General features: G+C 37.2%; 3 protein-coding genes across 5 annotated transcripts; 2 read left to right on the plus strand and 1 right to left on the minus strand.

Annotated features, from left to right (window-relative positions):
* Positions 1–2,593: 2,593 nt before the first annotated feature.
* Positions 2,594–4,427, minus strand: LOC110860901. 2 transcript variants are annotated; one of them, XM_022110021.2, is made up of 8 exons: positions 4,329–4,427; positions 4,116–4,256; positions 3,881–4,054; positions 3,587–3,809; positions 3,489–3,506; positions 3,270–3,428; positions 3,113–3,203; positions 2,594–3,050 (listed from the first exon to the last, which is right to left on the minus strand). In XM_022110021.2, exons 1-8 carry the CDS (start codon positions 4,420–4,422, stop codon positions 2,859–2,861), a joined length of 1,092 nt encoding a protein of 363 aa, XP_021965713.2. In that variant the 5' UTR covers positions 4,423–4,427; the 3' UTR covers positions 2,594–2,858. The 2 variants fall into 2 exon arrangements, with proteins under 2 accessions (XP_021965713.2, XP_021965712.2); XM_022110020.2 differs by having other exon boundaries at positions 3,113–3,428.
* Positions 4,428–4,476: 49 nt separating this feature from the next.
* Positions 4,477–6,525, plus strand: LOC118439409. Its single transcript, XM_035860702.1, has 4 exons — positions 4,477–5,574; positions 5,679–5,743; positions 5,833–6,230; positions 6,327–6,525. The coding sequence occupies exons 1-4, from the start codon at positions 4,772–4,774 to the stop codon at positions 6,429–6,431; spliced, it is 1,371 nt and encodes a 456-aa protein (XP_035716595.1). The 5' UTR covers positions 4,477–4,771; the 3' UTR covers positions 6,432–6,525.
* Positions 6,526–7,131: 606 nt separating this feature from the next.
* LOC118439412 lies at positions 7,132–9,795 on the plus strand. 2 transcript variants are annotated; one of them, XM_035860710.1, is made up of 8 exons: positions 7,132–8,060; positions 8,133–8,273; positions 8,335–8,508; positions 8,580–8,802; positions 8,883–8,900; positions 8,961–9,119; positions 9,186–9,276; positions 9,339–9,795. In XM_035860710.1, exons 1-8 carry the CDS (start codon positions 7,190–7,192, stop codon positions 9,528–9,530), a joined length of 1,869 nt encoding a protein of 622 aa, XP_035716603.1. In that variant the 5' UTR covers positions 7,132–7,189; the 3' UTR covers positions 9,531–9,795. The 2 variants fall into 2 exon arrangements, with proteins under 2 accessions (XP_035716603.1, XP_035716602.1); XM_035860709.1 differs by having other exon boundaries at positions 8,961–9,276.
* The last annotated feature ends 546 nt before the right edge of the window (positions 9,796–10,341 follow it).

A 10,341-nucleotide genomic window follows, 5' to 3' on the forward strand; every position in this document is an offset into this window, starting at 1 on the left:
GGGTCGCCCTGGTCGCTTTTTGTCGTGGACAAAATTTTTATTCTTCCATTTCCAAACAGTTCTGCGGCTGCAGCCCAATTTTTGCACAATTTCTGTAGGTTTAAGCCCCTGCTGATGCAATGTTTGTATCTCAACTCTAAGATGCTCATGACTTACACGTTTAGTTGTTCCTCCCATGGTAAAAATTTGAAATAAATAACTTCACTGGTTCAAAAGTTCCAGCTGAATTTGTAACAACCACGCTCCAAAAAATGCATGGGATCGGACTTTATTAACACCCTTTACAAAGTTTACAAACATTTTACTCTCGCTTTGTTTCGACACATTAATTTTCGTTTAAGATTGGTTTCATTCCCAGTGAGAAATCTAATTTTGCATTGTTACAAATAAACTGCGTGATTTTTGGCAAACTTGAAAGCCAATAATTTAATTTTAAGGAATAATTACAATGCTAATTTTAAATGTTAGGTACGAGTTAATAATTGATGGGTTTCCAAATGGAATACATATTGCGAAAAGAATTAAAAGAGTCACTCGGACATTTGTAACGCAGTAATAAGAAAAGCAACTCCTCTTCCATTTCAACCTGATTTTTTTCAAAATTTTCAATTTTAAACGCACTTTTGAACACAGATTACGATCTTCTCTCGTAATCTTGTAAAGTTTACCAAATTCTCTGAGATACTAATATTTTAAGGTTTAGAAAAATAATTTTTGCCAAATTTCGAGATCAAGGATTAATTATGCTAAATCTAGAAATCGTGGAAAGCCAGGCAGGCATTTCTCGGCATTAAAGTTGCTACCGTTTGGTATTAAGATCACACCAGACCGTAAAAATTTGTCAGTAATATGGTAAAACTTTAATAGTGAGGTAATACGACAAGGTATTAATTACCAATACCATTTTGATAGTCATATATGAATACCGCTTGGTATTGTTTTTTAATGCTGGATTTCTAAGAGTGTGCATAAAACAAGCAAGAATATTCTAAGAATATTACCGTAAAACCTCTATTTATAGCCCTCTTCTAATTCTAGCCGGTCTCCAAATATAGCCGGGTCTAGAGACCAAGATTTCAAAATTTTAGCCGGGTCGCTAATACTAATTATAGCCGGGTCCCTAGTTATGGCCGGGTCTCTAATTATGACCTGTCTTGTCCTCTGTATCCCTGTTCATAGTCCATTCAAGAAAAATGTTACACATTATGCCAATCAACGAATAAGTTGAACTACTAATTTTTTCCTATTAATTTCAGGTTAATAATGGATATAATCATGACAGAAAATTTAAAAAATCTGCTAAACTTCGTTTCAAGATGTAGATTAAAATGAATGGGTTACTTATGGCTTATCTTGCTAAATTAGAAAACTCAAATTGAGTCAAAATCTTCGATATTATAAGCTGGAACTGTTTGTCTGCAACGTAAGTGAAAGTAATTTTCCGTGACGGAAGTAAAAATGGAGAAAGTTTCACTTCCTCGCTAGCAGGAATTTCTAGCTAATTATATAGTAAAAAATGATTCGCTGGAATTAAGAACAATCCGACTTAATTTTCACGAAAATCAAATATGTAAGCTCTCGCCCGGCGGGAGACGGGCAGATACACTAGTGAATTATATTTGATTTTGTAACATCTAAAATTTTTGGAGCAACAAAATTTAGCCGGGTCTCTACATATAGCCGGTCTCTAATTTTAGCCGGGTCCGTGACCCTCAGTTTTGGATTTTAGCCCCGGCTATAAATAGAGGTTTTACGGTACTTTCTTTTCTAAATTTTGTACACACTCCGGAGAAAATCAGGATACAAATCCACACGATATTCAAATCCTATCAAAATCTTTTATTACTTATTTTGTAGATATTAAAAAAAATTGTTACGAACATTCGGGTGAATCTACTCTAATAAAGTGTTAGTATGATCCCTGGGTCCGTCTTCGCAATGCAAATTGCCCCATACTGTGGATGAAGTTCTAACCCTGCAGACTTATTACACCGCTTTGTAGCATTAATTTCACGACGTCACCGGTCAAAAAAATTTTTTCCTCCAAACTGGTCCAAAATAAAAGTCTAGCATGGGAATAGTATAGAAAAATTATTTTTAGCGTTCTATGACCCCTGGGTCATGAATTAAGGGCCCCTGAAGGGTCAAATAGCGTTCCCTGATAACCCCATGCAAATGGGGTATCAAATTAATCCCCTGGACCAGGGGAACCAGAAAAATATTTTTATAAATTTTTATGACCCTTGAGTCGTGAACTAGGAGCCCTTGAAGGGTTAAATATCATTCCCTCACAACTAAAGGCAAGTGGGGTATCAAATTAATCCCCTGGACAAGGGGAACCCAAAAAATATTTTTCTGGATTTTTTTGACCCTCAGGTCAAGAGTTAAGGGCCCCCGAAGGGTCAAAATAGTAACCATGGTAACCCCATGCAAGTGGGGTATCAAATTAATCCCCTGGCAAAGGGCAAGCATAAAAATATTTTCCTGAATTTTTTTGACCTATCGGGCAACAGTTAAGGGTCCCTGAAGGGTCAACATAGTAACCATGGTAACTAAGGTGAATGGGGTATCAAATTAATCCCCTGGACCAGGGGAATCAGAAAAATATTTTTTGGTTTTTGTGACGTATAGGTCAAGAGTTAAGGGCCCCTGAAGGGTCAAATAATAACTTATTGTATTTTACTAAACGGGACATTATTTTAAAGTTTTCAGTTTTGCAAGAATGTTAAGTAGAGAGGGGTAGGCATATTTTTGAAAATTTCGTACAAATTTAATGAATAATAATTCTTAACACTATGTACAAATCGGATTCACTATTTATAATATTTATTATGTATTGAATCCATTGAAGTTAAAATCTAGGTTGATTCTGGTGGGAAGGTTAATCTCCTCCTAGAAGTTGCACATTCTTCTTCAGGCAAGTCTTCTTCTTCCCCAGCCTGTGAGTATTCAATATCATTGTGTATTTGCATTCGGAATCTATCAACTACTTCGTCAACATCGTCAGGGTCCTCATCTTCGTCGTCAGACACATCATCTGCTGCTGTAATCTGTATATTATGTATAAGTTATGTATTTTTTTACTAATAGTTTACTGTCACCAAGAACTCACTCGAATGGGGTTGGCTGAAGCTACACGTGTTTGGAAGTCATCAAGGAAGTCATCAAAATGTCCATCATTTTTCCAATACTCGTCCTCCAATCTATTTACAATAATAATGTAGAAATTGCGAATTATTCCCATAATAGCGAATCTTGGTTTTACGAACCGGTGCACATGTTTGATGTGTTTCTGCCATTGTTCCTTTGTGTATGTTGTCATAATTCTCTCAGCCTCAGCTTGTGCAAACTCAGCGGTCCCCTGTGTGTTTGCAGCCCTAACTGCGTGCTTGATGTCTTTCCACACGTACTCAATTGGGTTCAAGTCGCTAAAAATAGTTATTACATGAATATTCTTATTACCGTTACCTATGATTACCAGTTCTTACCAGTTATATGGGGGTAATCTGGAAAATACGTAAATACAGTGTTTAAATAAATATTACAAATTATTAGTAAATTACCCATGAATAGAAAATAACTTTACCGGACAACAGTGTTTCCATATTTCAATGCCTCCTTATCCACAATGTAATATTCATTTCCGTTTTTAAGGTCTTGAACCATTTTCCATAATTCAGGTCGTCTCATTTGCTTTACAGGTTTTAGTTTCAGCTTTTCAGGGCCCTCTAAATTATCATTCAGCCAGTCGTATAGCTCTTGTTTTCGGGATGTAGATTTTGGGGCTTCCTTGGTGCTGTGATACGGAGCTGACAAATTTAAATAAATGAAATTCAAATTAAAATGGAATTTACAAATACAAATTATTGGATGATATTACCGTTATCAATAACAATTATGCATGGACCATAATTATCTTTTATCTTTTGATTAAGATCCTTCCACCAAGCCATGTAAGCGACACCGTTAACGTTTGCGTGGTAATCCATCTGGACTTTCTTCTTTGATACTGGATATACCTTCATAGCGCCAGGTACGAATCCATCCTCTCCACCTGTGAAGATAATTATTATTTTGAAATAATTTCCTATTTAATGTGGATAGTTGAACTGCACCTGCATGCATCACAATGATACGTGGTCCTCTAGAAATTTTCGGGTTTTGGAAGGAGTATAAAGCCGCTTCATGAAATGACTTTGGTGAATTAATAACCCAGCCTTTTCCAGTTCTAGCATAACTATCGACCCACGTTTCATCTGAATAAATATAATGCATTAATAATTATATTAAATTAAATTAAAACATTTTTGATATTTAATCAGCCAAACCTGTGTAGACAACACATTTTGGGTTCTCGGACTGACGATTTTTAATCATTACGGACAGATATTCATATCGCTTCTGCACGATGTCTGATCTCATGAGGATAACTGAATTTTTTTGACCTATAGGTCAAGAGTTAAGGGTCCCTGAAGGGTCAACATAGTAACCATGGTAACCAGGCTTCATATCCTGTCTCAGGCAGCATACTTATGTTTGTATAAACTGGTCCCTTTCTCATATACATATCTTTATGCACCATCTTGTTTGGGGAAGGATTGGGTTAATGGTTGGGGTGATGAATATCCCCTAAAAACTGATGCATTATAAATATATGAGGTGATGGGAGACCCCTTATCCTTGCTGGCTTCTCCAGTCGACATTTTGAAATTTAAGTTTTGGAGTTTGTACTTACTGGTATCCGCTCAATTATTAATTTTTAAAATTGAAGATGACGTTGCATAACTTAATTTATGGAACACTGTATGTGTTATATATAGTTCATTGTGTTTGTGGTAAAAGTTGCGCGAATGTCGATAAAATAGAAATAGATAAACAGGTTAAAGTTGTGTGTGATGAGACGGATAACCTGGGTGGATTGGTTATCTGGTTCAAGGAGACATTACCATCCAATTGCAGTGGATTTCTGATATGTAATCAAACGATGTGTATGGAAATTAATGAAACTGTTATGTTCTTCAGTGACACTATCAAAATTGAAGAAGTAGAGTATGAAAATAAAAAGATACGGGTATGGGGAAGTGAAAGCTATGTAACTTTTTATTTTAAAAGTTTCGTGGATGCCAGCCGTTATCTACTAAATAACATCACAATTTCAAACGCCAACCACACATTTCCATCCAATAAACTATCCGACTTAACTCAGGAAAAAATTAGTGACACTTATTGTAATATAGCGGCTGAAACGAAGAACTGTACCACCAAGCAAGCAGTAACTAAAGCTATTCAAGGCACTACTCCTCTTCCTTCTGCATGCACAGTTCTAATTCTGTGCAACCAAATATCATGCATCAGGTTCAACTACACAAGTCTCCTGCATTCAGCCTTCTTTGCCAGAAAGCACACGTTTATTCCTACCAACGAAGGTAAATTGCCATCTTGCTTTCATCTTCGTCAAGATGCATTTTTCCATCCTGGATCTCTCCGACGCCCACGTGGTATTATACTTTCCTTGGAGAAAGCTAAAGTTAAAAAGGCGCCAAGCGGATTACCTTTCAATCTCCCTGGATATAGGTAATTGGTTATTTTGGATGAGTTTTTTTATTTTTGAAGTTGCGATTGGAATCTTTATGAAATGATTCTTTATTAACATAATTTTATTATTGGTATTAATTAAGATATTGCGGGCCTGCCACCGATATTGAGAAGCAGGATGATCTCGGTGGCCCAATAAATGCTGTTGGTAATTGTTGCCCAATTTATGCTCATACACTAACCAAGTCAAATTTGTGAAAATTAATTTTATAATTTTTGTGTTGATATTATTCACAGATGCAGCATGCCGCAAACATGACGTCGATTATTTGCTAGGGGTTCTACCATCAGAGGCAGACGAGGCACTTCTAACTACTGTGCAATTACATCGAAAAGATCTGTTCCCACTTTTTGCGGCCGCAATGAGTGCCAAAAAATATTTCGAAAGTCAAATTGGAGGGTCCTATACATCCTTCTTATATTTCTACCCAGCAGGATTTTATCCCAGTTTAACTTTGCATTTTGCACATGAAACGGTGTACGATAAAACTTCAGCAGGAACACTAACAACTGCTCGTGCCATCTGGGAAGGCCAAGCTCAGGAGTCAAAGTGGATAAGTATTCTGCAAAATATTTGGCTAGGGAGCTGCTACACGGTGGATCCAGAAACTAATGTAAATCCACCGCATATCGATGTAAGATTATATTTTTGCACTATTAATGCTAGCTCAGATTCATCGATTTATTGTCTGAGAGCACAGACGCATTTCATACAAGTTTATCACTTTTAGCAAAAACAGTCTGACATGAATTCCCTCGTCATGCCATGCTCAAATGTGGATGAAATGGACACCAATGCAGACGCACTTGTGAGAAATATTGCAACATATTTATAAATAGCAGCGACCGCGGATGTTGTGGGGGACATCGTGAAATTGTTATTGTAGTAACAAGCTCATGTACGTTTTTGTTCTGATCAATACAGGAGGATGGTGAAGGAGATGATGAACGTGGGCACTGTGGACAACGTGAAGAGTTAGGGGAAGGGTCAGCTCCTGGCGGTGAATCACCAATGGACACTTCAAATACAGAGTATGCATCCAAGAGTACAGAAGGTGAAGATACATGTGTGGGAACAGACATTTACCCAACGGCCCCTTACAAAGGGGGATGTAGGATGATTTTGAACGAATTTGAAACCAAGAATGATGATAACCAGATTTCGTTTATTGAACATGTTCGTATTTGCCCAGGCGCTCGTCCTCCAAAAACTAATTCACTTAACGGATTCGTTGAAATAATCCTTGTGGGCGGGATGACTATCCACCAAGTAATGTACGCATCTTTCCAGAACAAGATCTTCTCAATCATACAAGAGAAACAAACTACGCAACGCAAAATAAAAAATTTCTACTTTGTCCTCGGATCGAAACAAGTTGCACCAGATATGTTGTTTTCTGACAGCCAGATTACTAGTGACCATCTCGAAGGAATCTTACCTGCCGAGTCATTGACGTACTGCATAATTTTACTTCACTTCGGACACAATCAAGGGCAATTTCATCAAGCAGTTCAATCTTTTTCATTAATCCAAAATGTTCCACCCGGCAGTGACACGGTAGGCTATCTCCCAACCCCCATAAACGACGAAAAGATGAACCTTATAAACGAGTTCATTCAAGATGTCCTAATTGTTGGTCCTCCTTGTCCGGATTCTGAGTGTGGATATTTCTATTCCCTTCTCAGAGCTAAAGAACAGGTATTGGGGGAAGGTGAAATGCGAATTCCTTTATCTGATGTTCCTAGACGGAATGATGGAACCAAACCTTACCTTAGTCTTTCGAGGTGCAGTCCTACGAGTTTTCCTATGCAACAATTAGCCTTTGAAATTGAGAAAGCAACACCGAAAGCGAAAAACGACTGTAAACAACCAAATACTAAACTCCCATTCCAACTACTTGGTGTTTCACTACAGGCGACAGCTCAAAAGTTAATTGTCAACGCCAAAGTATTCTTTGACAGTAACCAGGTACAGTGTGAAATACTAACAGGAAACTCTGTCACCAAAACTAGCCAGATTCTAGGAATTGGAGAGAGAACAGTTTATCAGACAATGGAGAATTACAAAACGAATAGTATAAAAACACCTGGTAAGAAACGTATTAGACCAACGCCAGTGATGGATCAGTTTGACGACTTCCGAACTGAGCACGTTAAACGAATCATTCATCAATTCTATGCTAATAATCAAGCACCAACAATGCATAACGTATACACAAAACTGATGGAGGAAGTCAAGGAAGAAGAAGATGGTCGGATAGCCCGAGGAGAAACTCTTACAGCGTTCAAATGTTCCAAGTGGACGTTAAGAAAACTCATTAAGCAATTAGGATTTAGATTCAAAACTGTTGATAAGCGAGCAGTTATCCTCATGAGATCAGACATCGTGCAGAAGCGATATGAATATCTGTCCGTAATGATTAAAAATCGTCAGTCCGAGAACCCAAAATGTGTTGTCTACACAGGTTTGGCTGATTAAATATCAAAAATGTTTTAATTTAATTTAATATAATTATTAATGCATTATATTTATTCAGATGAAACGTGGGTCGATAGTTATGCTAGAACTGGAAAAGGCTGGGTTATTAATTCACCAAAGTCATTTCATGAAGCGGCTTTATACTCCTTCCAAAACCCGAAAATTTCTAGAGGACCACGTATCATTGTGATGCATGCAGGTGCAGTTCAACTATCCACATTAAATAGGAAATTATTTCAAAATAATAATTATCTTCACAGGTGGAGAGGATGGATTCGTACCTGGCGCTATGAAGGTATATCCAGTATCAAAGAAGAAAGTCCAGATGGATTACCACGCAAACGTTAACGGTGTCGCTTACATGGCTTGGTGGAAGGATCTTAATCAAAAGATAAAAGATAATTATGGTCCATGCATAATTGTTATTGATAACGGTAATATCATCCAATAATTTGTATTTGTAAATTCCATTTTAATTTGAATTTCATTTATTTAAATTTGTCAGCTCCGTATCACAGCACCAAGGAAGCCCCAAAATCTACATCCCGAAAACAAGAGCTATACGACTGGCTGAATGATAATTTAGAGGGCCCTGAAAAGCTGAAACTAAAACCTGTAAAGCAAATGAGACGACCTGAATTATGGAAAATGGTTCAAGACCTTAAAAACGGAAATGAATATTACATTGTGGATAAGGAGGCATTGAAATATGGAAACACTGTTGTCCGGTAAAGTTATTTTCTATTCATGGGTAATTTACTAATAATTTGTAATATTTATTTAAACACTGTATTTACGTATTTTCCAGATTACCCCCATATAACTGGTAAGAACTGGTAATCATAGGTAACGGTAATAAGAATATTCATGTAATAACTATTTTTAGCGACTTGAACCCAATTGAGTACGTGTGGAAAGACATCAAGCACGCAGTTAGGGCTGCAAACACACAGGGGACCGCTGAGTTTGCACAAGCTGAGGCTGAGAGAATTATGACAACATACACAAAGGAACAATGGCAGAAACACATCAAACATGTGCACCGGTTCGTAAAACCAAGATTCGCTATTATGGGAATAATTCGCAATTTCTACATTATTATTGTAAATAGATTGGAGGACGAGTATTGGAAAAATGATGGACATTTTGATGACTTCCTTGATGACTTCCAAACACGTGTAGCTTCAGCCAACCCCATTCGAGTGAGTTCTTGGTGACAGTAAACTATTAGTAAAAAAATACATAACTTATACATAATATACAGATTACAGCAGCAGATGATGTGTCTGACGACGAAGATGAGGACCCTGACGATGTTGACGAAGTAGTTGATAGATTCCGAATGCAAATACACAATGATATTGAATACTCACAGGCTGGGGAAGAAGAAGACTTGCCTGAAGAAGAATGTGCAACTTCTAGGAGGAGATTAACCTTCCCACCAGAATCAACCTAGATTTTAACTTCAATGGATTCAATACATAATAAATATTATAAATAGTGAATCCGATTTGTACATAGTGTTAAGAATTATTATTCATTAAATTTGTACGAAATTTTCAAAAATATGCCTACCCCTCTCTACTTAACATTCTTGCAAAACTGAAAACTTTAAAATAATGTCCCGTTTAGTAAAATACAATAAGTTATTATTTGACCCTTCAGGGGCCCTTAACTCTTGACCTATACGTCACAAAAACCAAAAAATATTTTTCTGATTCCCCTGGTCCAGGGGATTAATTTGATACCCCATTCACCTTAGTTACCATGGTTACTATGTTGACCCTTCAGGGACCCTTAACTGTTGCCCGATAGGTCAAAAAAATTCAGGAAAATATTTTTATGCTTGCCCTTTGCCAGGGGATTAATTTGATACCCCACTTGCATGGGGTTACCATGGTTACTATTTTGACCCTTCGGGGGCCCTTAACTCTTGACCTGAGGGTCAAAAAAATCCAGAAAAATATTTTTTGGGTTCCCCTTGTCCAGGGGATTAATTTGATACCCCACTTGCCTTTAGTTGTGAGGGAATGATATTTAACCCTTCAAGGGCTCCTAGTTCACGACTCAAGGGTCATAAAAATTTATAAAAATATTTTTCTGGTTCCCCTGGTCCAGGGGATTAATTTGATACCCCATTTGCATGGGGTTATCAGGGAACGCTATTTGACCCTTCAGGGGCCCTTAATTCATGACCCAGGGGTCATAGAACGCTAAAAATAATTTTTCTATACTATTCCCATGCTAGACTTTTATTTTGGACCAGT

Source organism: Folsomia candida, unplaced genomic scaffold (genome assembly GCF_002217175.1).
Source record: "Folsomia candida strain VU population unplaced genomic scaffold, ASM221717v1 Fcan01_Sc035, whole genome shotgun sequence".
Classification (NCBI taxonomy): Eukaryota; Metazoa; Arthropoda; class Collembola; order Entomobryomorpha; family Isotomidae; genus Folsomia; species Folsomia candida.

Excerpts from the sequence above, each read along its gene's own strand:
- LOC118439409 (XM_035860702.1), top strand. The coding sequence starts at position 4,772 with ATGACGTTGCATAACTTAATTTATGGAACACTGTATGTGTTATATATA. Across the intron at positions 5,575-5,678 it reads TTCAATCTCCCTGGATATAG|ATATTGCGGGCCTGCCACCG; the intron begins GTAATTGGTTAT and ends GTATTAATTAAG. Across the intron at positions 6,231-6,326 it reads TAAATCCACCGCATATCGAT|CAAAAACAGTCTGACATGAA; the intron begins GTAAGATTATAT and ends TATCACTTTTAG.
- LOC118439412 (XM_035860709.1), top strand. The coding sequence starts at position 7,190 with ATGAACCTTATAAACGAGTTCATTCAAGATGTCCTAATTGTTGGTCCT. Across the intron at positions 8,061-8,132 it reads AAAATGTGTTGTCTACACAG|ATGAAACGTGGGTCGATAGT; the intron begins GTTTGGCTGATT and ends ATATTTATTCAG. Across the intron at positions 9,277-9,338 it reads CTTCAGCCAACCCCATTCGA|ATTACAGCAGCAGATGATGT; the intron begins GTGAGTTCTTGG and ends CATAATATACAG.
- LOC110860901 (XM_022110020.2), bottom strand. The coding sequence starts at position 4,422 with ATGAGATCAGACATCGTGCAGAAGCGATATGAATATCTGTCCGTAATG. Across the intron at positions 4,257-4,328 it reads AAAATGTGTTGTCTACACAG|ATGAAACGTGGGTCGATAGT; the intron begins GTTTGGCTGATT and ends ATATTTATTCAG. Across the intron at positions 3,051-3,112 it reads CTTCAGCCAACCCCATTCGA|ATTACAGCAGCAGATGATGT; the intron begins GTGAGTTCTTGG and ends CATAATATACAG.